This window comes from Felis catus, chromosome E2 (assembly GCF_018350175.1).
Source record: "Felis catus isolate Fca126 chromosome E2, F.catus_Fca126_mat1.0, whole genome shotgun sequence".
NCBI classification, from domain to species: Eukaryota; Metazoa; Chordata; class Mammalia; order Carnivora; family Felidae; genus Felis; species Felis catus.
The window spans coordinates 56,275,346-56,302,761 of record NC_058382.1 but is presented as its reverse complement, the minus strand read 5'-3'; the positions used below and the strand labels follow the sequence as shown (position 1 = coordinate 56,302,761).

Below are 27,416 nucleotides of genomic sequence, written 5' to 3'. Positions count from 1 at the left end.
TTCCACTGGAAGCAAACCACCATGTAAGATGTTTGATTTGCTCTGGGGAAGCCCAAGGTAGCATATGGAAAGAGGCCACCCTGAAGAAGCACCAAGGTGCCATATTTGTGAGTGAAGCTTTCTTGGATCCTCCAGCCTAGCTAAGTCAGCAGCTGGAAACAGCTGAGTCAAAGACCCTGCTGATATCTAGATGAACCCTGCTTGAATTCTTGGCCCACAGAAACATGACCAAATAGGATGGTTGTTTAGGTCTGTAAGTTAGGGTAGTCTGTAACACAGTGACACATGACTGGAACACCTCTCTCCCACTCATGTGACTGCTCTAACCCACCTTGGCACAGCAGCCAGCACGGTCATCCTATAGTTAATCTGAGGGTCACTCCCTTGCTTTCCACTGAGCTCAGAGGAAAGCTGGACCTCTATCCTCTGTCACTCTTCCTACTGATCCCTGGAACCCGGCCATCAGACATCACAAGCATCACTGGATATTTATGGTCTAACGGCTATTCAATTAGAAATGCACTTATTAATTCAATACCTCTTTATGCAGCACTGACAATGTGCCAGGCACTGAGCTTAGTGTTAAGGACACAGCAGGGATCCAACCGGCATGGGAGATCAACACAAGACAAGAAAAGAAACAATGCTTTTAAATATTATAAATCATGACAAATGCTGAGAATGGAAAACACACACACACACACACACACACACACACACACACACACACACAGCATGGTAAGAGAAAATTAACAGGGTTTACCCAATATAAGTAAGGTAATAAGGAAAGGCTTCTCTGAAAAGACATTAATCAGACATTTAAAAGGGAAGACCTCAACATCATTATTCTTAGACTAGGCTCTGTCTTTCCAGATACAAAGATCGGAACCAATGTCCAAGAGAGACCACACAACTCTCCCTGGTTCTAAAGTTTCTGACACCATATATTTTGCTAAGATTCCTCCTTCTTCATTTTCCTCTGCCCCATAAATTGCCTCTCTGCCCAGACTCACTTTCTTACCTTCCAGCCTCAATTCCCATTCCCCATGTCCTCCCAAGAGGGGTCTTTTCCCAGATAATCATCTCCGGGTATGTTGTAATGTGGGAGTGTCAACATTAGCTCAAACATTAACACAAACGCTGGCAAACCCGAAGTCTAATTACTTTTCAATTCAAAGTCTGGCAATTCATAATCCAAGCCAGGCTTTGGTCTAAGAACACTGAGATTTTAGGAAAGGAAATTTATGTATTTGGTACAGATCATAATTTTTAAGATGGAGTTGAATGTCTGGGTCAAATTTCCAGTTTTCTCTAATTCAGTCCGTTAAAGCTGTGGCAGGAAAAATTCTCAGCTCTATATCTCTTTGATATTAAAAATATTGTTTCATCAATTTAAGGAAAATTGACAAACCAGAGGAAATTAGCTTCCTGAGGAGGGCTTGGGAATTTCTGAAGACACAGCTCCTTTGGATTCTGAAGTACAAAAGTCCTAGAATCAAAACGATGGTGACATCCCCCCAAGCTCATTTCACGGGAAATGAACACTCTGCCTCTAAGCTCCACTGAAGGTGCACCATGTGTTAAGGACCCAGAACGTCAGCGCTGTAAGCCTGGGGTGCCCTCTGACTGACATGTCATGAAACAGTCCGGCTCAAACCACACTGGTGGTCAAACCATCCTGTGCATACTCTGAATGATGACATCTCCAAAGAGTTGGCGCTCCTGAGGCTGTGGCAAGCTCCCCACCCCCCACCCGGGCCCGCATCTTATCCTCTCAGCTACCTCTGACATCAGCGGCAGCTGTGTGCCCAATCTTGGGGGCACAGACTCACCAGGCTGTCCCAGAATCCTCTGTTAGCCCAGGTGACTGCAAGACGATCTGCCTAAGACTTCCTCTGACACACAGAGAAACTTGTTCTAAACCTGAGGCATCTGACACCCCCTGGGGCAGCTCTCAATCCATGGGGAGTGGGGAGCCTGTGCATAAAGATTCCAGCTTCTCCATCCTTCAGGTGGATGATTCTGCAAGGCATTTCACAGGGCTCTCAGGGGTCCTGGTAGAACTGAATAAATTAACTCTGTTGACAACAGAAGCAACCTGGGTAATATACCTTTTGATTGGTTTTTCCTCTTTCTCTCCCTAGCCTTTTACTTGCTTTGCTTCCCTGGACACCCTCCCAGATAAACATCCTGCACCCAAGTCTTTGCCTTAGGTGGGCTTTTCTTTCTGGGGAACCCAAACTAAAGCAAATTCAGTCCAACCAGTACATCTTTCTTTGGATGAAAATGGATTAGCACAGAGCAAAAGAGGTAGTATCAGGTGTGGGTAAGGGTGAAGGGGAAGCAAAGCAAAGGAAGGAGGAAAAGAGCCTCCAAAGCTTTGTTAGCGTTCCGGAAAGAGAGGTAATCTCATTACCAGGCAGGTTCTCTGAGGTCAGTGGGTATCAGAAATAATTCTTTTTTTCTTTTTTTCTGACTACACATTTGTTTTTAGGACCATCCCAGATGCTGACTTCAAAAGCTTCCTAGTTAGTAATGGCTGCATAAAACTTCTTTTGTTCTTGCCTGCACATCTCATTCCATTTCAGCAGGAGATAAGCAGAACATCCTGGTCATGGAAATGTCTTTAGTACCTCCTCCCTGCTCTGGCCAGGGGAGCTTGGGAAAGGAGACTGGTGCCTGAGGCTCAGCCCTGGCTCAGCAGTCAGAACCCTCCCCCCATGCCATCCTTCAGCACCATGATGGAATTCGGACAAGAGCGTTTGTCAGGACAAAAGATACCCCTGTAATCTGTGAGGTCACAGGAACACATACACTGGGAAAAAGAGAAATGAATTATTTGACATCCACACAGTGAAACAGAAAAATAGCAAACTGTCGGTTAAGGACAAATATTTTTCTGGAAAAATTTGGCCAGTGGCACACATGAGACACTCCACTCAAATCAAACATAGAGGCTTAGCTATCCAGACCTTTTTTATTTGATGTGAAGTGAAAGCTAATTTTTCTATAATAGGTAGAAAAGATTGAAAAAAAAAAAACTTCAGAGGGTTCTGGAAAAAGGGAGGGGACAAAGTTACACAGCATTTAATTGACAAAGCAGACCAACAAAATTTGTATTTAGGGCTTAAACATGTTATTTAATGATTTGTATTTTCAAGACAAAGATTTCAAGGATTCTTAATTTTAAAAGCAAAGTTGCTCATGATTTTTTTAAGTTATATTTAAGACACCTTCCCTAACCCATTTTAATGTCTCTATTTTTTTTTCTTTTTAACATTTATTCATTTTTGAGAGAGAGAGAGATACAGCGTGCAAAAGGGGAGGGGCAGAGAGAGAGGGAGACACAGAATGCAAAACAGGCTCCAGGCTCTGAGCCATCAGCACAGAGCCCGACGTGGGACTCAAACCCATGAACCGTGACACCATGCCCTGAAGTCAGACGCTTAACCGACGGAGCCACCCACACGCCCTAATGTCTCTATTTTTTTTAAGTTTTTTTTTTAAGTTTATTTATTTGGAGAGAGAGAGAGTGAGCACAAGTGGATGAGGGGCAGAGAGAGAGGAAGAGAGAGAATCACAAGCAGGATCCACGCTGTCAGCACAGAGCCTGATGTGGGGCTCAAGCTCATGAACCATGAGATCATGACCTGAGCCAAAACCAAGAGTTGGATGCTTAGCCAACTGAGCCACCCAGGCACCCTAGCCCTTTTTAATGTCTCTAAAAGTTAGGGATGTATCTTACAATTGGTATTAAGAAAGGGCTGTGTCCAAGTTTAAGCACCAACATTCTTCTGTGTGAATGGTATGAACAATACACACATGCTTGACACTGGCTTCATCTCCTGTCCTCCACCACTCCCAGAACAGGCTATTTTATGTCCCATGGTTTGTGATGAGCATTGACAGTTCTCAGGAAGATAGAAGATGAAGCAAGTCAGAAGGAAGGGTCTAGAATGGATACTAACACCCGGTCTTAAAGGGGTTCATGTGTCAGACTGAGGAGTCAGATAACAGCTTCAGTGGTGGGTATTCATTCTCCTCACAATGAAGAGAATAAGAAATATTTGCTAACTCACCAAAAGGAAGAGGCATCCAAATGCCACTTTTCTTGTATTTACTTTCAACTTTTAAATTGGAGCATAATATTTATCATTCATATATGAGACTGCAAACATGTATGTGTACAGTTTGATGAATTTTTTTTTGCAATAAACCTATACAATCACCATGGAGAATAAGATACAGAAAACTGTCATTGCCCCAGAAATGTCCTGATGCCCCCTTTCAGTCATCACCCTTACAAAGGTAACTCGTGTTCTGAGGTTTACTATGTAGGATAGTTCTGCCCACTGCTGAACTTTGTCTACATGGGCTAGTCTGTCATATCTGACTCCTGGTCATGCAATGTTATGTCTGTGAGGTTCCTGAACATAATAGTAGGGTTTTTTTTTCTATTGCCACAAAATACTCATGTACATATGAAAATGTATCCCTTTGTCTCTTGATGGGCTTTTGGGGTGCTTCCAGTTTGGATTTTTATGCACAGCGTTCTGATCATCCTGAAAGTGTCTTTCAAGTTCTGTCAGGTGTAGCCTCGGGAGTGAAATTTCTAGGTCATGGGATATTCACTTTGTGGTGTGTGAGGGTTTCAATTGCTGCACATCCTTGCCAACACTTGGTATTGTTAGTTGCTAAATTTCTAAGCCATTTTGGTGTGTGTCTGTAATCGTATTTTGGTATAATCTCTGTGGTTTTAACTTTGCATTTCCCTCATGACTAATGACTCTAAAAGCCCTTTTTATATGTTTAGTGGTGATTTGGCTCTTATTTTGTAAAAGCTCATTAAAATTCATTACTCATTTTTAATTGGGTCATCTACCATTTTGTTACTGCTTTGTAGGCATTGTTAATCGATACTGGGTAAATGTTATATAAGAGAGATATTTATTACAAATATTTTCCTACTCTATAGCCTACCTTTCCTTCTCCTGAATGGTGTATTTGGATGAGCACAATTTTCTGCTTTTAGTGAAATCTGATGTACTCATCATCTCATTTACATACTTAAGATAAATTGGCTTATAATTTTCTTTTCTTTTAAAGTCCACATCAGCTATTGTGGTGAAGGTTACACTGCCCTTATTGAAACTTTTTCTAGTTTCTGGATGATTTTTATAAGATTGGTTTAGTTTCTTCCCTAAACGTCTGGTAGAATTCATGATGAAGGAAGTCATTTGGCCTGGAGCTCTTGTAACCTATAGAGATGTAATTTAATAGACACAGGACTACTGAGGTTTTCAATTTCTTCTTGTGTATGTCTGGTAAGCTTAGTTTTTATTTTTTGAGAGAATTTGTTGGTTCGTTTTAATTTTCAAATCGATTTTCACAAATATATTCACAATGACCCTTGTTCTTTTGTCGTTTTTATACTTGAAGAATCCCATAGGGCATCTGGCTGGCTCAGTGGGTTGAGCTTCTGACTCTCGATTTCAGCTCAGGTTCCTGGCAACCAGCCCAGTGTTGGGCTCCATGCTGAATGTGGAGCCTGCTTGGGATTCTCCCTCTCTCTCTCTCTCTCTCTCTCTTTTTTCTCTCCCCCTCTGTCCCTCTTTCCCACTCATGCACTCTCTCACTCTCTCAAATTAAAAGTAAATCAATAAAAATAAAATAAATGGATAATCCTTGCTGAGATATTTCCTTTTTCATCCCTTTAAGTGGTAATTGTGTCTGTTTCTCTTTCTCGGTTATCCTTACTGGGGCTTCTCTATGAATGTTTCAAAGAACCAACTTGGGGACTTACTGCATGGATTCCTATCTATCTCTATCTACTATCTATATTGCTGACTTATATTTTTATCTTTATTATTTCCTTACCCCTATTTTCTCAGAGTTAAATTTGCCATTCTTCTTTGATTTAGATCATTTATTTTCAGCTTTCCTAATTATGCATTCAAAGCTATACATGTTTCCTCCACTTTATCTGTGTCCCACAAGTTTTATGTTTTATTTTCATTATGTTATATTCCAAGGGCTTTCTATTGTCTACTATTATGTCTCCTTTTGCCCATGGACTATGTCAAAGTATATTACTTAGTTTTCAAACATGTGGGGATCATCTGGTTTTATTTTTCTTATTCATTTCTAGTTTAAATCAGCAGTGGTCAGAACACACATTCTGTATGATTTCTATTTTTTGAAATTTGTTGAGAGGTACTTTATGATCAGAATATGATATATTTGTAACTATTTCATGTGTACCTGAAAAAAATGTATATTCTGAAGTTTTTAGGTATAGTGTTCTACCCATGGTATTGAAATTTTTATTATCCTTATTTATATTTACACTGTATATTAGCTCCTAAGTGGTGTATTAAAACTTCTAGTTATGATTATGAGTTTTTCTATTTCTGCCATTAGTTCTACCTTATATATGCCTTGTTTTATATTTGTTATTGGGTGCATCCAAATTTAGGATTGTTATATCTTCCAGTTGAACGGTTTTATAATTGTGAAATATGCCTTTTTATCTGTAATGATCCTTCTTTAACTTCTATTTCCCCTGATAATAGCATAGCCACTCCAACTTTCTTTTGGTTAATATTTAAATGGTGAATTCATTTAAATTCTTTTACTTTCCATTTTTCTGTATGCTTACGTTAAGCTATATCTAAATTAAGCAATATATACCTGTTGTTTTAAAATGTAGTCCAATAACATTTGCTTTTAATTGGAGTATTTATCAACTTATATTCCTGGGTCCTCATCTGAACAGATCCTGTTTGCACTACCTTAATATAAGTCTGTCTTCTGATGAAAAAGAGAGAGGCTTTCTAAAAACAAGGACACATAGATGCCCAAAAAGGTTGAGAAAGAAACACTGGGACCTTGTGGCACCTAGTAAGTCCCCTATTAAGCTGAAGACAGGCACTCAGCTGTTGTAGTAAGTTACAGGGAAAGCCAGAACTCCCTGTCCTGGGCACTGTCCCTACACGTACGTGTTAGTAACCATCTCCGGTCATTCTCTCTTTACCAGATATTAGTATTTCGTACCTACAGTGCTCCAGGCACTGCTTTAAGAACTTTCCATGTTGGATCTCATTCAGTTCTCATATTAACCCTAGGAGGTATTATTTTCATTCTCATTTCACAGACAGAAAAAGTAAGTCTTATAAAAGTAAAAAAAGAATTTTTCACAAATCGCAAGGCAGAGTTGGGAATTCCAGAGCTGAGAGTTAAACCCAGAAAATTTGACTCTCGTGTCTTAGGTCTTAAATGTTTCACTTTTTGGCATTTCCCACTAGGTTGCTTACGTGGAAAGAAAAATCGATATTTTTAGGCTCTGGCCCAACACATACAACCTATTTCCTTCCCCCAAATACTCTTTTATAAAATGTCTATTTTATTAATAATTGCTGGTGATCTGTATTTTCCATTGTTCTTATTTAAAGTTTCATTTCTGAAAGTTCCATCCTTGCTTTTCTTAATGTTCGGAAATGTTTTATGGGTCTTCGTAGCATATTTTCTGTAAAAAATATGGATTGTGTGGCAGAATTCAGGAAGAGATGAAAATATATGAACCTGAATTGTTAATCTTACATCTTATTTCTATAGGATGCTGTGCTATTTCTTGTCTAAAAAATGTCGACAGTTTGAATTTATAACAATGCATTCCGAAAACTTGAGGTTTTATAACAGAAAATAATGTATCATTAGGCACTCTGAAAGGATAATGAGACATTTACTACTTCTTGCTCATTTTGGTAAAGGTTTCTAGAAATAAACATTAACTCGTATGGATTTGGCATATGGATCATTCATGAAGTAAGCAGAGAAGGTACAATATAGTTAGCTTCTTGAATTATTTCTCCATAAATTATTCATGCTTCTAATTTATCTAACCATTCTTCTTCTCTTACAATATCTGAATTATTCTCATTTCCACATGACAGGAGAGTATTAGCATCACAAGGACCAAGTTAACCAAACAACAAAACACACACACACACACACACACACACACACACACGCACCCTAAATGGCTGACCAAAGAAGCCACAGTGTGAATAAATCAAAGAAAGAAGTAAGTCTCAGAGCTGTTTCCCTCAGGGGAAACGTTCCAAATTGGGGTTTTAGTCTCCCTCAGGAATTTGAATACTTCGTTCTTAATGAGATAATAAATAGTGTGCGAGGTACTCTAAGGTCTACCTAGAGCTATGTTGGTGGCAGGTGGAGTGAGACTCACCTCTGATGGGGTGGTCAAATAAATACAAATCTCCCGAGAGATCTCACTTTAAGTGGCAGCCCTAGCATGTTTGCAAAGGGTCCTGAGCATTTTAATAAAATCCAGATTATAAAGCGCCTCATGCGCAATTAGGGTCAATTATGTAATCTGTAAGACTTGCAAGCATATCATGCTTCTGCAATATTATTTGCACAGGACTAATTACAAATATGTATGTATGTATATACGCATATACCATAAATGCCATATATATGTATATATGTACATATATATATATATATACATATATATATATATATATATGAAGAAATCCATAGCAACCAGTTCACCTATTGACATTTAGTATTTGATTTGTTTGGCTAAAATAAACATTATTAAATAGTAGGCCAGTGGCTCCCCTGATATCACAAGTCCTAATCTGGTTCTCATTACTGTACTTAGGGCAACCATTTATACCTCCTGAAAGATAGATGTGGAAGAACTCGTATTATTTGAAGCATGCAGGGATAAGCAGCTTACTTGGGGAGGCTCCCAGGTGTGGTGGAGAGGAGTGATGGGTAAACGTGACAAAGCCAGTTTGGGGTCAATATGAATGTCACTCAGTAGGCATGAGAAGTCCTTGGTAGCCTTTGAACGGGGCATGATATGTTCCCAGCTGTTCTGGAGGAAGACAGTTCAGCAGTCATAGGCATGTGGTTTGGATCACAAAGGAAGAGAGGAACAAAGGAAGAGACTTAATACAGATGCCATCCAGTATTTCTTGCCATAGGCCAGATAAAAGAATATGATGCCTGGGCTGCCTGGGTGGCTCAGTCTGTTAAGCATCCAACTCTTGATTTGGGCTCAGGTCATGATCTCATACTTCATGAGATCCAGACCCACATTGGGCTCTGCATTGACAGCATGGAGCCTGTTTGGAATTCTCTCCTTCTCTCTCTGCCCCTCCTGTGCTCGTGCATACTTGCTCTCTCTCACTCTCTCTCTCTTAAAAATAAAAATTAGCATTAAAATGAAAGGATATGATGCCTAAACCAAATGTAGCTATTGCAGTGCAGCAGAGTGTACAGGTAAAAACCACCTGGAAGGAAGAAAGAATGCGAAATGCTACTGGCCTCCCAGGTGATAAGACATCAAAGATAAATCTAAGGCTGTGAGCTTGGATGCCTGGGAAGAACAAGGATGGCACTGTGAGAAATAGAGAACCCAGGAAGCTAAGGTTTAGATGTTTGTGCATGAATACACACACACACACACACACACACACACACACACACACCTTGAGAGGCAAGAAAATATGCCCTGTGGGCAGGTAGGAATGAAAAACCCAAGGTGAGAAATGGAGCCATGAATTGGTAGACACCCTACATGGAGGATATTTAAAGCCACTAAGTTGGATGAAAATTGTTGAGAATGATAGAAAACAGCAGAGGAAAACTGAGATAAAAGGCTAATAATGGACCTCCAATGGCAGGAAGAGTGAGAAGAGGAGACAGAGTTGGAAGAATATAAGGGGTTGCCATATACAGAAGGAGGGGGTGAACAAGGATGGTGTAGTGTTTTTGAAGGCAAAGGAGAGAGCATTTCAAAATTATCAAAGGCTGTGGTGGGAATGTAAAGCGGTTCCACTGCTGTGGAAAACAGTTCGGTGGTTCCTCAAGAAAGTTAAACATAGAATTACCATATGGCCCAGCAACCACTCCTAGGTATAAATATAAAAGGATTGAAAACCAGCACTTAAACAAACACTTGTACATACATTTTCAGAACAGCACTATTCACAATAGCCAAAAGGTCCAAACAGCCCAAATGGCCATTAGTAGATGAATGGATAAATTGTGGATGATCCACACAAAGTAATATTACTCAGCCATAAAAAAAAAAAAATGAAACACTGCCATAGGTACAACGTGGATGAACCTTGAAGACATTATGCTAAGTGGAAGAAGCCAGTGATCATGTTGTATGGTGCCATTTATATGAAGTATCCAGAACAGGTAAATTTTCAGAAACAAAATGCAGATTGGTGGTTGCCAGGGAACGGGGGCAGGGTGGGTAGGTGTGGGGATCAAGTACTTCATGAGTAAGAGATTTTATTTGTGGGGGATAGAGATAAAATATTTTGGAACTCGACAGAGGTGGTAGTTGCACATCATGAATGTATTAAATGTCACTAATGTGTTCACTTGAAATGGTAACTTCATATTAAATGTATTTCCCTTCAATAAAACAAACATTTTAAAAATGAAAAAATAAGTTGCCAAATGCTTCAGTGAATCCACGTGGGCTTAGGACTAAGAAAACGTTTAAGGAAATCCACTGCTCACTTTCTACGATCTTCCAAAGAGAACACTTGCCCCAAAATGTTGAGGGTAGGAGCCCCATTTTGAAACACTGACTTGTCGGCTTGGGTGGAAGCAGAGGTGTTGAGTGAAGGCTATGTGTTCCAGAAGATTGGTGCTAGGAAAGGTGCAACAGCTTGGGGGAAATCTGTCCAAGGTGGGGAGATCTGAGCATGTCTGAAGATGGGGAGGATTCAGAGAGGAGCAAACACCTGACGGGATAACAGGGAGAGGGGAGCACGTGATGAAAACAGAAGTACAAAGGAGTGGGTTCAGGAGCACAAGTGAAGGGATGTGTCATGAAGAGGGAGAATCGGTCTTCCTTTGGGAGGGGAGAGAAAGCCTGGAGGTGGGTAGAGTGGAGGATGGAATTGGGAAAGCCCAAGCTGGAGGGTAGAAACTTTATATAAAGCAGAGGGAAATGCAAGGCCAGCTGTAGATATTGTAGGCAACGGGGTAGAGCTTATTGCTTAAGACCAATGGGGAAGTCTTGGAGTGGTGCTCAAGGTGATGAGCAATCAATTAAAGGTGAGTAATTGCACAGTCGCAATAAAGGCAGAAACCTGCTGAGAGGGAGTTGCTGAGGCTCCATAAGAGTGAATGCCTCATCAACCAAGTCCTTTCCACATCACCCCTATCCTGTCTTACAGAAATCTGCTTGCCTGTAAATGAGGCTTCACATATGTACCTATGGTTATTGGCTTACTAATTTCAGCCCATCTTACAGGCACCTGAGTTCATTTTGAACCTCTAGTCTATCATCCAGTTAGGATCCCAGATCTGTGAAAGTTACAAACTAAAAACATGTCTTAATTTTTCATTTCCATCACTGGGGATGAACTCTATCAGCTAGGGACACTGACTGCATGCATAGAAACCATTCTATTGGCTGACATAGATTATCTTTTAGAACTTTTGGATGCAACTATTCAACCAATCTGAATTTACTTTACTAATATTTGGTAATAATATTCGGTTCATATTTCTCTATCTTGACAAAAAAAGCAGAAGATGTTCTGTTAAAATATATTTTTGAGTAGTCTGAGCACCAAGCATGGCTCTGAAATATGCTAGTTGTAGGACTAGAATGGGTAAGTCACAGATGTTTTCCAAGTCTTACTTTCTTCATCTGTGAAATGAAGATAACAGTGCCTATTTCATAGAGTTTCGGTAAAGATTAAAATGGCTCAACAGAAGAAATGGGCTAAGAGTGGTGCCTGGCACTGAGTTAGAGCTAAGTAATGCTGGCCCTGATCAGCGTTATTAACATCAGTATCCATTCCATTTCTGGCGTTTGTTTCCTCATTCAGCAAGAGGGCACTCAGTGTCAGGAATTATGGTAAGTACTAGATTTGTAGCAACGAGCAAGTCTGTTACAGCTCCTGTCCTTATGGAGCATGTAATTTTATTTTACCTAATAAACCAACACCAAAATCGTAAGACTTACATTGAATTTGAAGAAAAACATAGGGGGAATTATTATCATTATCATCATTTTCATTGATTTCTCTTTCATTCAATTTCTGGGTCTTCTTTCTTAACTTTTTTTTTTTTTTTTTTTTTTTTTTTGCCTCTTTAGAGAAAATACTATCCAAAGGCCTGAGTAAAAGAGGAAATCATAAGAAAACAAGGCAAAAAGACTGAGGGTCATGCTTTTAGGGCTTAGGCTTTGCTAACAAGATCCAAACTGAATAAGAAACTTGGAATAACAAAGCAGTCAAGCCTCAGTTATCTGTGTTAAGTGAGGTTTGTGAGGATGGACAGCGAAAGGAAGAAAACAATGCATCCTGATTTGCCATTTTAAATCTCACAGCACGGGCTTGACACAAAATAGTGGCACATGTCACAGGCATCTGGTGCGAGTAATGGGCAGGGGCAGTCTTCAGAAAAAGTCTGGTTTGAGGCGCCTTGGGGGCTCAGTCGGTTGAGCGTCTGACTTCAGCTCAGGTCATGATCTCACAGTTTGTGGGTTTGAGCCCTGAGTCGGGCTCTGTGCTGACAGCTCAGAGCCTGGAGCCTGCTTCTGATTCTGTGACTCCCTCTCTCTCTGCCCCTCCCCCACTTGTGCTCTGTCTCTCTCTGTCTTTCAAAAATAAATAAAAATGTTAAAAAAATTTTTTTTTAAAAAAAAGAAAAGAAAAAGTCTGGTTAGGTTATTCGGACCATTCCTTCATTCTCTTGGAGAACCACCATTGCTCATAGCTTTGCAAATTCAAAGGAGAGGAGTTGTAAAAAGTTGCTGTCAACGGAAGCCCAATTTTTCCGACATATTGAGGGGTTGGTTGACAATGCATGCCTTTTGTCAAAAGGACTTGCTGCAGAAAGATGGGAAATTGAAGGAACTATCTGATTTCCACAAAGAGCTGGGAGGCAGGAGAAACTATGTAGACATCAGGGGACAGAAAAAGTCCCTCTTGGATCTCAGGTCCAATTTTCTCCTACTGGTGGAAGACATGTTAAACAGAAGGGAAGATCCATCCATTGCCCCTTCTGAATCCTAAGGAGGGAAACCAACGGGGCCACTGTGGTCAGGGCGGTAAGCTCAGTCCAACGGAAGGCTATCTCTCACTCATGGAGATTATTTTTGAACTTGCTTAGAGGATGGTCTCCAATTTTTTAAGCCCCACTGGCCTTGGAAAGCCCTGAAATACTTGCATTACTCCATCCCCTCGGGAAGATCTTGCTCCTTTTCAAGGCCTCTCCCACCATCTGTGTTCACCAGTCTGAACATTAGGACTTGCCAAGAGCACTAAGATGCCATCTTTGGGGCACCTGGATGGCTCGGTCGGTTAAGCGTCCGACTTCGGCTCAGGTCATGATCTCACGGTCCATGAGTTCGAGCCCCGTGTCGGGCTCTGTGCTGACAGCTCAGAGCCTGGAGCCTGTTTCAGATTCTGTGTCTCCCTCTCTCTCTGCCCCTCCCCTGTTCATGCTCTGTCTCTCTGTGTCTCAAAAATAAATAAACGTTAAAAAAATTTTTTTAAAAAACAGATGCCATCTTTGTCAGAATTTGAGTTTTCTCTGCCAGTGCATGAGTCCACTGATAACTCAAATTCTGAGATTGTATATAGGGGATTAATTAACGTCCTTTTTTTTTTTTTTTCACAATTGATCTTTTTTTTTCATGATAGAGGAAGAAGAGCAGGTGTCAACAAAAATGTTACTTTTTGTAAAAAATAAAAAAATATCATACTTTGACGGTGACATAGACATAATATTTGCTTCATGATTGCTGTTACTACCTCTTGCCTTTGTAAGAAAGATAGATTCAACAAATAAAAATATCAGGCCCTGCTGTGGACCTGAGTAGGATATAGGTACTTTTGCTATTGTTGTTGTTGTTATCATTACTATTTTAATGTAGCACCCCTAGTGGGTTTCTGGGGCTTTCTATTTCTGCTAACAGGAGGGAGAAAAAAAGACAAACCAATGAGATTAAACTGTGGGCACAGGTAGAAAATGCTTCCTGCTTTTGTCTATGTGACCCTTTGACACCAGAGTTGGCTTTGCCTGAACAAACAGTTGAGTTGAGGGTCAAATAGTATCAACTGTGTGGCCCCCAGGCCACCCAGGGAGTTGCCACCCAGGCATTTATCCCAGGTCAAGCCTGGCCACAGAGACCAACAGCCCACAGATGTCTATTCATCATGGGTGGATGAGAAGAGAAGGTTGGCCATAAGACTCCTCTTTGAAATCTTTTTTCCCAAGTGCTCAGGATTCTGCCTTAAAAGTTTGGGTGAAGACCCTGTTGTCTGACTGACCCATGTGCTGTGTGGAGAAGGGCTGAATGAACAGCACATCCTCTCCCTGTTTCTTGGCTACCTAATTTTTTAGTATTGCAACCAAAGGACCAAATGCAAACCATCTATGTATGGTCTGTTTCAAAGGCTATGATCTCACATACAATCTATGGTCTGTATCAAAGGCTGTGATCTCTTGTCACTGGAGTTTGTTTGAATCAGAAATGAAAACCAAACTCTTAGAGAGTGGCCCAGGAGGCATTTACATTTAGAAATTTTGTGTCGTTTCCATTAGGTTCTGTTTCCAAAGGTTCTATTTCTGAGGAACGTTTTAAAAAAGCATCATGATAACACATGGCTTGTCCATCTACCTCAAATTTCCTCAGGATCCTCACTCTGTTTTGTGTTTAAAAAAAAATTCTCAGCACTTTGGACTTTCCTATACCATTTCCTCCCTGATAAGAGCAACCACGCTAACTGATGAAACCTTGGTGACCAAGCGTCTCCACCATCCAGGTAAGAGCGGCGTTTAAAAAGAGGCAATCACCCCAACATTTACACACAGAATACACTCGTATTTGATGTATGGTAATAATAAAAGATTAGAGGTTAGAAGCGTATCGGAGAGCCTAGAAAAACGTGCCTTCTAGCGTATTATCTTACTCTATCCAACATCCTAGGTGAACATTTATCTCTGATGAAGCTATATTGCTTTTACTTGAAAAGGCCCAAGCAGCTGTTGGAAAACAGGCGGTGGATAAAACACTGGACCCAGGGAATTACTGTAGATTTGAATACTGATGGTGACACTTGACCGGCTCTTTGACCTGAGCCCTACCCTCCTGCTTCTGGGAATCTCCAGTTCCTGACTCATAAAACACATGTAACTCCATCTGCTTCAAGCCACTGTTGTGAGGACCAAATCTACAGAATGCGTAAAAAAATATAAGTTTAAATAATTAAAAAAACATAAACAGAAGGCATCTCCCCTCAACTCCAGGACAATGAAGATGAACAGCATAAAGTCTGAAATAACAGGAACTTGTGGCCAACGAGACATTTACATTTGGGGAAACTTTGTGCTGTTTCCATAAACTTCTTCCTACAGAGATTCTATGCATGAGGAAAGTTTTTAAAAAAAGTGTCATGACAACGCAGGACTTGTCCACCTACCTAAAATTTCTTCAGGAGTTTCGCTCGGCTCTGCATTCCTGTTTTAAAAAAGTTCTAACCGCTTTTTAATTTTTCTATGTCATTTCATAGTCTTTACAGGAGAATAGAAAAAAGCACCGGTCTCATCGTAAATGTCAGTATTACCAAAATAGCAGTGACTGCAGAAAATCCGAAGGCCCAGGCCCAGCTCCCAGTTCTGCCACTCGGTGCAAATGATGTTTGCTAAATTACTCAACCTCTCTGCACCTGGGCTCCTTCCACATCTGCAAGGTAGGAACCAGATTACCACTGGCCCATGCTGGCCATGAGGGTCAGAGAAACAGACGTATGTATGCGTGAGAACATCTAAGACAATGCCCTCAGGGTGGTAGGCACTCAGCAAAGGCCTCTTTCAAAATCCATAAATGTTTCTGGAAAACTCCAGGGCAGACGTATTCCATTGGAAGCCATTTGCCACCTGTAGGTATTACTCACTTCAAAATCTAGCTAATCTGTGTTAAGAGGTGCTATAAGCAGAAAGCATACACTGAATTACAAAGGTAATATATCTTTTAAAAATTTCATTCATTCAGAGAGAGAAAATCTGTATTTATGAAATTTAACCCCACATGTATACACTGATTGTGTGTATATGATTGTGTTACTCTAAGGAAACTTAAGATCACATATGTGGCTCGCATTATTTTTCTGTTGGACCACACTGATGAATGACACAAAATCCTGTTTTCACAAGCCAAGAAGAAGCTGCTTTTAATGATGGAGACTTACTGCAGGATCGGTTATTTTTCCCCAAGCATTTCGATTAAAATTAATCTTCAGTATACAGTTCTCTTAGTTCTGATCCACAAAGCAATCTGTTATATACTTAAATTAATGAATCAAAGGATGTCTTTTTATCTGTATTTGAATAGTATCCAGGAGCAAAGAATCATAAACTGAACAATTTAGGCATGTGTCACAGTGTAACAGCCTAATACCTTACTCTAGGCCCAATTCTTGGATCTGAATCATAATTTTTGAGCTATGTATTTCCCCAAATTTTGGAGGCAGTTAAAAGGACATGAATTCTCCTAATAGTAACTGGGGAGCCTTTTGCCATACAGGGATACTTCACAGAGTTTTGAAGTTATCACACGTGTTAAATCAGAGCGTATACACGGCTTTAACTCCCCACTTTACGGCCACTGTAAATGCACAGATTGGTTCTCTGCTGCGATGGTTGTAAAACATATTTCATGTGAGTGAGATCGATGTCACTGACCAGCTTGGCAGACTCCAAGCCACTCCCAGTCAATGTGATAAGATCTTGAAACAAGGCAATTACCATAAGCTGGTGGCTCTCATTCTCAGGGATGCTTTAAACAAATGGAAGTCAAGTCCCTTCTGTGCCGCATGACAGGAGCCTCGGAGGCTAGATGCTACAAGGGCCCAGAGAAATAGGATTCAAATGGCTCGCTCAGATTTTGTAAAAACTGGAGTTTATCTCAGTAACACATGTGCAAAAATATTTTTGTCTAGAATGTGTGAGATCAGGAAAGATGGGGAAGAAATATACAGAAGTAATAGCAACTCACTGCGTACTTCACCTAAGAGTAAACAATTTGTGATTGAGACCTTCCGTTAGCCCAGGGCTAGGCATGATATTTTTTTAAAAAGAACTGGGGGCATCTGGGTGGTTCAGTCACTTGTCTGACTTCAGCTCAGGTCATGATTTCACTGTTCGTGAGGGCAAGCCCCACATTGGGCTCTCTGATATCAGTGCAGAGCCTGGTTTGGATCCTCTGTCTGCCTCTTTCTGCCCCTCCCCTCTCTTTCCCTCTCTCTCTCAAAAAATAAACATTAAAAAAATTTTAAAACTATGTGATTAGAGATCCATTTGGGGGATGTCTGGGTGGCTCAGTCAGTTAAGTGCCTGACTTCAGCTTGGGTCATGATTTCACAGTTTGTGAGTTCAAGCCCTGCATTGGGCTCTGTGCTGACAGCTCAGAACCTGGAGCCTGCTTCAGATTCTGTGTGTCTCTCTCTGCCCCTTCCCTGCTCACTCTGTCTCTCTCTCCCTCTCTCTCTCTCTCTCTCTCTCTCTCAAAAAATGAATAAAACATCTTTAAAAATTAAATATATATATATATATATATATATATATATATATATATATATATATATATATGTGATTAGAGCTCCATTTTGCAGGGCGCCTGGGTGGCTCAGCCTATTATGTGTCCAACTTCAGCTCAGGTCATGATCTCACACTTCGTGAGTTTGAGCCTTGCCTCCAGCTCTCTGCTGTCAGTGCAGAACCTGCTTCAGATCCTCTGTGCCTCTCTCTCTGCCCCTCCCCAACTCGCTCTCACTCTCTCTCTCAAAAAATACACATAAAAAGAGGCACCTGGGTGGCTCAGTTGGTTAAGCTTCCAACTTTGGCTCAGTCTTGATCTCTTGGTTCACGAGTTTGAGCCCTGTATCAGGTTCTGGGCTGACAGCTCAGAGCCTGGAGCCTGCTTCGGCTTGTGCGTCTCTCTCTCTGCCCCCCCGCCCCCAACTTGTTCTCGCTCTCTCTCTCTCTCCCTCCCTCTCTCCCTCTCAAAAATAAAATAAAAACTGCAAAAAATAACTAAATAAACATGATTAAAAAAACCCTCCATTTTGGGTCATTTCAGGTCCCCCTTAAGATCATCCACAGCTCAGCTAAAGGTCACAGAGCACAAGCACAGGCAGTGACAGTAGGTATCCAGCCCCTGCTTGGGAGACCCCAGACCACAGTTTCCTGGAGGCACTTGACACATGGAAGCCTACTATCTGTAGGCAATGGATTTGCGTTGTAAACCCCAGCAGGGTCAAGAAAGAATTAGCAGCAATATTCTCAGCAGTTGATTTTTCATTTTTATTTAAAACTTTAAAAACAAAAACAACGGTTTCTCTCAAGCTATCCCTTCCACTGATTGCTCCTTTCATTTTATTTTTTTGGAACTATTTCCATCCTGACTCTTGAAACCGGGTTAGGAGCCGAACTTACGTCTTTTAACGTAAGTGTTTACAATGGTGATGATCCATCAAGATAAACAAGCCTTAAATTTAGCTTTTTCCGTTTCTGTCATCACTTCCTCTATTCATTTTATTTTGGGGAGGGATTTTTTAAGTCACAAAAAAAGGGGGGAAATAATTTTTTTTTTTGCATTTAATTAAGCAACTTGATTCAAAGACCGGCTTCCCTTTACCGAACACCGTGTACTGACGTCTAGTTAAGAAGGGTAAATTGTTCATCGTTACCTTTTTTTTCTTTAATTAGTTTCTAAACATGATTTCTATACCCAGCATGGGACTTGAACCTGCAATCCCGAGATCAAGAGTGGTACGCTCTACCAACCGAGCCAGCTTGGCTCCCCTGTTCATAATTAGCATTTACGTGCTGCCAAGACTGTTGGTGCTTATTAAGTGGACCCACAGAAATCAAGAACCCTCTGCCGAAAGACTGGTCAGGGCTTCACACACAGTGGACACCTGAGGACTGAGAACAGTGACTGTTTAGGTTCGCAGGTCATCCTGAGTCCCTCCAGCTTGTAGACCAAATAGAATGGTCATAATGGGAAGGGAGGGAGGCCTGTGTCGTCGTGATTTGCTAGGCTCACTCCCCGAGCATTTACTACAGTCTGACTGATGACACAGAGTGATGAGGAATCGTTGACATTTGCATGGCACTTACTTTGTGCTGGGCGCTGTTCTAAATGCTTTGCATGTATTTGCTCACTTAATCCTCACGACATCTCTATGAGGTTGATCCTGTTAGGAACCCATCTCACGGCTGAGCGAACCAGAGCCGAGGCAGGGAATGCGGCACTGGGAACCACACCAAGACATCGCCGAAGCCAGGCCCCTGAGTTCAGGAGTTCAGAACGGAGATGGGAACCAGCAGAAATAAACCAGGCAGTTAAAATTTAGTGCTAAGACGGGGGGTGGGGAGGGGGTGGGAGGGGCGGTGAGCCAGGCAGGGTTCTATGAGGAGCATGGAGGAAAAAAACACATAATGAGCCAGAGGGGGGCGGTCAGAGTGGTGGCCCTAAAGATCTTGGCCGGTCCACAAGTATTGAAGGAGCTAGCCATGTGAATTGGTCCTGGCCATGGGGCAACTGGGGCCATAGCAAAGCGGGGAATAATCCAGAGGGAGGAGCAGCCAACATGAATGGAAGGGAGAACTTGGCCAGTTCAAGAAACCACAGTGGTTTGGTATTAGGGCGAAGAGCCCAGAGTTCCATGTGGGGAGTGGTGTGAAAGGGGTCATGTGTTCTACTCATGCATTTATTCAAAAGATATATACTGAATACTAACTATCTGTCCAGAACTGTGTTGGGTGCTGGGGATAGAGCCGTGGACACATGAGGAGAGAAGGAAGGAAGGAAGGAAGAAAGGAAGAAAGGAATGGAGGGAAGAAGGAAATAGGAAGGAAAGAGACTATATTCCTGCCTTCAGAGAGCTTGCAGTCTTAACAGGGAGCCAGACTTTAAACACCTGAACAAAGAAATAAGTGCATACTTTACAAGCTAAGAAGAAGACCATGAAGGAGCAAACCCACTGTTAGCAATGGAGACCCTCCTTTGGAACAGGGGGCAGGGAGAGCTCTGAAAGGTCAAACATTCCAGCAGGTCAAGCCACTTAAAGATGACGGGAACCAGACCTGAGGGAAGGCTGCGGAGACCAGCCAGGCTAGACCGTGAAGGGCCTTTGCAGATATCTATGAAGACTACAGAATATCGTTCCAGTGGCCAAGTGGCTGATGAGCAAGCAAGGTCCCATTAAGCGAGGAGTAAAGTGATCAGATTTGCACTTAAGTCACGGCCCCAGTGTGACAGGGCAGAGCAGCAGATCCAAGCCCGCAGCCCGTGGGCCCCCACAACTCTCCCTCCTGCTGCATCGTGCGCTTTTGCTCGTGAGCACCCAGCCGTCCAGGTCACAGGCACCTAAATTCTACAGCTGCTTAGAGTGTGAACGCCTGCAGCTCAAGAAGAAGCGACTAGACACAGTCTCGTTAGCCCTCAAGCTGGAATTCAGAATTAATTTCTACAAGCTCCCTGCTGTTCCTACTTCCCAGCCTGACTTCGTCCAGTTCTGTAATTGACGTCAGTGTTCCTTGCTATCATCCACAGTCATCGAAGCTACAATTTCTTAAGTCACAAAAAATAAATTAAGATATGGCTTTTTTTTTAAATGCCAGATGTGAAAATGAGGTTGATGAGTCCCATTGCCACGGCAGGTGAAGACACCTTTACCCAAGACGCATAAGGGATGAACCAGGGCTTTCCCATAGAAACCTTTGGAGCCCTTCTAGCCAAGGTAAAAATAAGAAAATCAAGCCAAGCACTCTGCTGTCTTCCCCTTCTCCACTGTCAGGCAGTGAGGGACAGCAGATTCGGTGCGGGGCAAGCCACGATCTGCCAGACATGCTTTCGTGAGTGGAGGTTACTGTTACCTTCCCCAGGCTAGAAACCACTCTCGCAGGCATGGTTAGCCTCGTCCTTTCCTTTGGAATCCCGCCACCCCTGTCAACACACAAGGGACTAATATGTTCTTCTTCCCTCTCAGGTCTAAGCTGATCTTACAGGTACGAGCCCAGACAGATAGGAGCTTCTGGGAAGCCTGCTGAAATTGCAGAGACAGCTTGGGATTGATAATTAAAGCTATTAACACCTGGACTTCATACGGTTAGGCTACAGGCTTTCTGGGTGAAACAGTATCGCAGGTAGTGTATAAAAATATGAGAGATGCATGGGGTTGTTAAAGATCTGAGCTCCAGGACTGCAGCTGAGCTGGGCTTCACTGGGCTTACATTCATTTTAGAGAGTCCTGCCTTCCAAAACAGAATGCTGTGAAATCAGCCACTTTGATATGACATCTGTTTTGGACACCCTGTGCTCTCTGAGCACACCTTCTTTTTCTTTCTTTGGCTTCACTTTCTCCTCCTGCCGTAAACTCAGCCTTCTATCTCCTGGCCTCAGGGAGGTCATTTAACCCCCAGTACCTATCCTTTCTCTGGAGGTTCCAATATGATGACATCATTGGGATAGGTCCCCTGGTGCTCTGTGCTGTGCCCAACAGAATGATTCTGTAATGCAGGCTCTACTCTTACCCCTGTCTCAAAATAAGGATATTGAGGGTTAGAGAGTTGGATGGCATGCCCAGGGTCACACAATCACAGGTGGTGGTGCAGAAATTTGAACCTACTTAAGTTCAACACCAAAGCCAAAGCCCTACCAGTATACTGTTCTTGCCCAAAATGTATATCCTGAGACCTAGTCCCATATTCCCTATTGTCTCCTGGACATCTCTATCACCATGTGCCTAGGAGCACTCAACACACCCAAGCCTGACTGAACCAAGTCCTTTCCCGACCACCCCTTTTCTGACTGGTCGAATTCATTTCCATCCTCTGGGCCTCCAAAGCTTGGAGTTACCCAAACACTAAATCCTGGCTTTTTCCTCCACCCAAACACACTTTCCATTTGTTGGTTTCTTCCATTGCTACTGTATTGCCATGACTCATGCCCTCCTCTGTTGAAGAATGGGCAGGAAAGAGAATGGATGTTTGGATGGAGAGGCCAGATCACAATCTCATTTCTGGCAGCTTCAAGCTAGGGGATCTTGGCCAACTTCTCACATCCGTAGGAAGGGGTAAAGTCAGCAGCCCCACAGGGAGGGCACGACAGTTAAAAACAGTGGAGACTAAAGCACACACTGAGATGCACACACCTAAGATGCAAACGCTCTTTGTGTCTCAGTTTCCCCCATCTGTAAGATGAGGACACTAGCACATGCCCCCCTAGGTGGCGGGGAGATTTAACGAATCACCGTTTGTGGTTCATGAGAGCGGCACCTGGCACACAGTAGGGCCACGTACAAGCAAGCTGTCTTCCAGCTTCTTCTGCCCTCTCTATTTTCTAAAGGCACAAGGCAGCAGTCAGCACTGCCACTGGCTCGGTTCTTTTTCAACATACTCATTCATTTTCCCTTCCCACCCACGAGCTGAGCTGACTTGGGTCCCATTGCTTCCCTTCTCTAGAAGCTGGACGCTTGGCAGCATGTCGTAGGGCTTCAAAGATATTAAATAAACATCTCTAAGGATGGCGCTCTCCTTGGAGGAATTCTCTAGCTAGCTACGTTGTTTTCCTATCCTTTTTCTTTTTTAATTGTTTTGGGCTTTTTATTACAGATGCATGTGGGGTGTTTCACAGGCCCATTTTCGAACTTTGTAAAATTACTGGAGGCAGGAGATGAATGCCCGTTCTGCTGGAGTCTGGCAAACCGAACAGCACGGCAGCCTCCACCGTGCTTTATAAGAAGCAGGCAATCACAGTCAGGTTTTGTTGACAATGTGCACAGGCAGTGGCAAATGAGAAATGGCTCTGAAGGGGCTTGGCCTCCAGGAGGAGGGTCTCTCTGGGACTCAAGAGACCAGTTCTTCAAGGCTGAGTCTCTTCACATTGACCCCCAGGCCTCCCCAGCCTGTCAAGGTGGAATGTGTCCCAAGAAGTGCCTAGAATTCTTGCTGCTCCCCTTGAAACTAGTATGACATTGTCTTTTCTGGATGCAGAGATGAGCCACTAACCATGATGAACAATGTCCGTCTGAACACATCCCATCCCACATGCAAACCCCCTTACGTGAATCCATGTGCCATTTACTTGTTCCTAAGAAGCACTTTGTGCTGTATATCCCGCAATTTTGTTACTTTAGATATGTGCCAAGTCATTTATATCATGAGTTAGTGAGATGCTGTGAAAATGACCATGGCTAAGGGAGAGACAAGCTTGCTTTCGTAGTGCCAGTGGGTTCCCACACTGGATGTATTCATCAATATCCTATTTTCTTTGAAAATATCAGTGGCACACTGTGGATTAATTTCTAGCTTGCTATCTACCCTTAACGCACAGACTCACAGATATGAAGGGGAATTAAGGAGTTTGTCCGGTCCAGGGATGGCAAATATATTCCATCCCTAGAAACATCTCTAAATGATCAACGGATAGTAGCTTCCAGAAGCACTGCATTGGGGAAGATACTGAGGTCAAGCCAGGGATAATTAGCAATGTCTGCCAGGAGGATGGTGACAGAATGGGCCACTGCACATGCCACTTATTTGCCATCCCAGACTGTTTTACCCCTCCAGTCTGCAGATAAAGAAGTTTTATGATTCTTTCAAGATCACACAGACAGCACTGGCAGGAAAGCAACACTCACATTGCCAGTTACGTGGTCTCCGCTCCCCAGTCGTAGAATCGGTGTTCACTCCACCCGCCGCCCTCCACCACGGACGAGAATTAGCAGATTCAGCAAAGTTATGGGGAATGTGACAGACGGGGAAAGGCAGAGAAAATCAAGACTTGGAAACACTGGGTTAACACCAGACTGTCAAGCAGGAGAAAACTCTGGCCACACCACGCTGGGGGCACAGCATGTGCCTTGTCTTGCTGTGTGCCTTGTCTTTCTACCAAGAAACCACAGAGTCTTTAAGCTCTTGAGGAAAGTGGAGTAGGTGAGTCCATTTGTAGTGAAAAGCCTCAGGAAGCCTAAAGGGCAGTTTGTAGCACTCTTTTTTAAATTTTTTATGTTTATTTGTTTATTTTGGGAGAGTGGAGGGGAGGAGCAAAGAGAGAGGGGGAGCGAGAATCCCAAGCAGGCTCCTCGCTGTCAGCACAGAGCCCTGTGTGGGGCTGGATCCCACAAATTGTGAGACCATGACCTGAGCCGCAATCAAGAGTCAGATGCTCAACCGACTGAACCACCCAGGTGCCCCCAGTTTGTAGCACTCTTAAAGTGTGGAAGCATGCATGCAGGTGTAGGGAACTGCACCCATGTGTGTCTGGAGTGGGCACCAGGGCATGGCAAAGGAGCAGTGCCAAAAGGAATGGTTGCCTTGCTATACAACCCTAGTGGGCCACTGTGATCTTGCCTGCACAACCACCATTCCCCACCCTCAGATAACAGGATGCTAATTTACTTTGAGTAACTACCTGTCTTTCGCTCTGGGCTCACAGGTCTTAGGTGGGGCTGACTCCACCTGGCTTCAAGATAAGATGTGTGACTCTGGGGCCCCTGGGGGGCCTCAGTCGGTTAAGCGTCCAGCTTCAGCTCAGGTCATGATCTCACAGTCTGTGAGTTCGAGCCCCACGTGGGGCTCTGTGTTGTCAGTTCAGAGCCTGGAGCCTTCTTTGGATTCTGTGCCCCCCTCTCTCTCTGCCCCTCCCCCAAACATGCTCTGTCTCTCAAAATATGAATAAACATTAAAAAAAAAAAAAGGATAAGATGTGTGACTCAGACTTAGCTAACTAGAGCATCGCTACCCAATGGACACAGTGATTGGTTCAAGGGTGGACATGCGTTCCAATGAGAACCAGAGAGATTTGATTTCAAGAATTTGTTGGCATTATCAGGAACAGGTGCTCTCTCAGGTGACTTTAGGCTGGGAAAATGAGTAGAGCTCAGTAGAGCTGCTGAGACCTCTACACTGGAAGACATAGAGGGATGCGACTATCTACAGCAAAGCCAACAGAAGGAAAATAGAACCACAAAAGGGGGAAGGATGAAGCTGATGTCCTATTCGGGCATAGGTACATAACCTTGCCTGAAGGCAGAGTCATCCCCCAAATATCTGTCACATTAGCCAGTAAATTCTCACATATCCCCTCCCATAGTTTTTTGAGTTGGGTTTCTGTCATTTGCAATGACAGAAACGTCTTGGCCAGTAATAAACCAAAGAACTATCTTCCACAATAAGACATAAAGACCCCAGGTTTCCTCTGTGGACCCCATTTGTCCCAAACAGCTATGTTACCTGCAAGGAGCCCTGGATGTCTTTCCCTCCGACAATCACGAGTTCTGCCATGTCTTCTGCATGGGGAGTCCGGGCGTGGACGAACAGAGTCTTGCCCACTGCACTTATGTTTTTCAGAGCAACCAAGCTGCCGTCATGGTTCACCTTGAAGTATGGGCTTGAGACCTCATAGTGTAGCTTGTTATTTCCCTTGCAGTCATTGAAGGTCACTGGGGAAACAAAACAAAACAAAAAACAGATGAACAAAAACAGAAAGAATATGAGTAGGTCGGGCAGCTTAGTCCGGAGATATCTCTGACCATTAAATGTGGATTACTGCTCCCCACCCAGATCTACAAATGCTCCCCCTTATCCCACGGCACTCCCTTGTAGCCCTCTGGCTCTGATTGTGCCGGAGGACTTTATTCTTTCTAGATCCATCCTTGATGACCTTTCATGTTCCAGGCAGGTGCTAAGGACTGAGGACGCAGAGATGCACAGGATCTTTTAAGATACTAGTGGCTCTGGGTTCTAGAGAGTGGTTTGGAGAAAAGAAGGCAGGCCAAGAAAACCAGTTAGTCTAGTGTTGTACCAATGGTGCCTGGCCCAGATTAATTCAGTGGCAGGATAGATGTGAACAAAATTCCTATAGTTGAGCGGCTAAGTCATGTATGGGAAGGATCAGGAAAAGTAGCTGTTCTTACAGGCAAGCACACAATTGTACTCCTTGTTTTCTTTCCTCACCCCACTTTTGTTTTCTTAGCTCTCTGCTGAGCAGCCTAGTTTGTTTAGCAAACCTTTCACTGAAGCATAACACAGATACAGAAACACACTGAAATTAGAATGTACAACTTGATGTATTTCCATAACATGGGTGTGCCCATGTCCTGAGTGCCAAGGCCCAGATACAAAATACTAGCCCTTCCCCTCCCTCCTGAGTACAAATCCCACCCTCCTCCTTGGAGGCTGTGTTCTTTTGTATTTGGATTCTTCCACTCAGTATCATGGCTGTGGTATGCATCCATGTGGCTGCGAGTCACAACAGTTAATCTAAACCACAGTGTAGTGTTCCAGTATGTGGCTATAATGAATTTATCTATTTTACTCTTTTAAATGTTTATTTACTTATTTTGAGGCAGGGAGAAAGGGGGGCAGAGGAAGAGAGAGCATCCCAAGCAGGCTCCGCACGTCAGTGCAGAGCCCAATGTGGGGTTCAATGCCACAAACTATGAGATCATGACCTGAGCTGAAATGAAGAGTCAGATGCTTAACCAACTGAGCCACCCAGGCGCCTCTATTCTGCTTGATGGGTATCAGGCTACTTCCAGTTTGGGGCTCTCAACATATTGCTGCTAGGAACTTTCTTGTGTGTCTTTGGTGACAACACCTACCTTGGTTTGAGCACACTGTTGAAGCCATATGAATATTTGACGAACTAAGCTGATCATTCTGTTCTGGGATATAATTCTTATGGCGATAATAGCCACATTAGCTGATAATGATAATGGCTAATGTGAACTGAACACTTTCCACACGCAAGGCTAAGTGTTAGGCATTTTATATACATTATCTTATTTAATCTGCACAATGAATGAGGTGCTTTTTTGACCCCAGTTTATAGATGAGGTAACTGAGGCTCAGAGAGGGCAAAGGAGGTGCCCCCCACATACAGTTTGTGAATGACAAAACCAAGATTTGAGCCCTGGTCCATTTTTCTTGCACAACTATATGTTTCAATAAAGACAAAGCCTCATATAGAATACAGCCTTCCTGGGGCACCTGGGTGGCTCAGTTGGTTCAGCAACTGACTCTTGATTTTGGTTCAGGTCATGATCTCACAGTTCCTGGGTTCAAGGCCCACATCACGCTCTGCACTGGCAAATAAATAAATAAACTTCATTTATTTTTTTTAAGTTATTTATTTTTGAGAGAGAGAGAGAGAGAGAGCAAGCAGTGGGAGGGACAGAGGATCTGAAGCAGGCTCTGCACACACAGAACAGAGCCCATTGGGGGCTCAAACTCACAAACCATGAGATCGTGACCTGAGCTGAAGGCAGATGCTTAACTGACTGAGCCACCCAGGCACCCCAACAAATGAACTTTAAAATACAGCCCTCCTA

General features: G+C 42.9%; 1 protein-coding gene across 3 annotated transcripts in view; it reads right to left on the bottom strand.

Moving 5' to 3' along the window:
• CDH13 (cadherin 13) overlaps positions 1-27,416 on the bottom strand; it is a 1,030,795-nt gene that overhangs the window by 628,215 nt on the left and 375,164 nt on the right. For all 3 annotated transcript variants that reach the window (XM_045046894.1, XM_011290267.4, XM_003998309.5), the window contains exon 3: positions 25,318-25,526. In XM_045046894.1, coding sequence (XP_044902829.1) covers positions 25,318-25,526 — 209 coding nt within the window. The remainder of the gene's footprint in view (positions 1-25,317; positions 25,527-27,416) is intronic.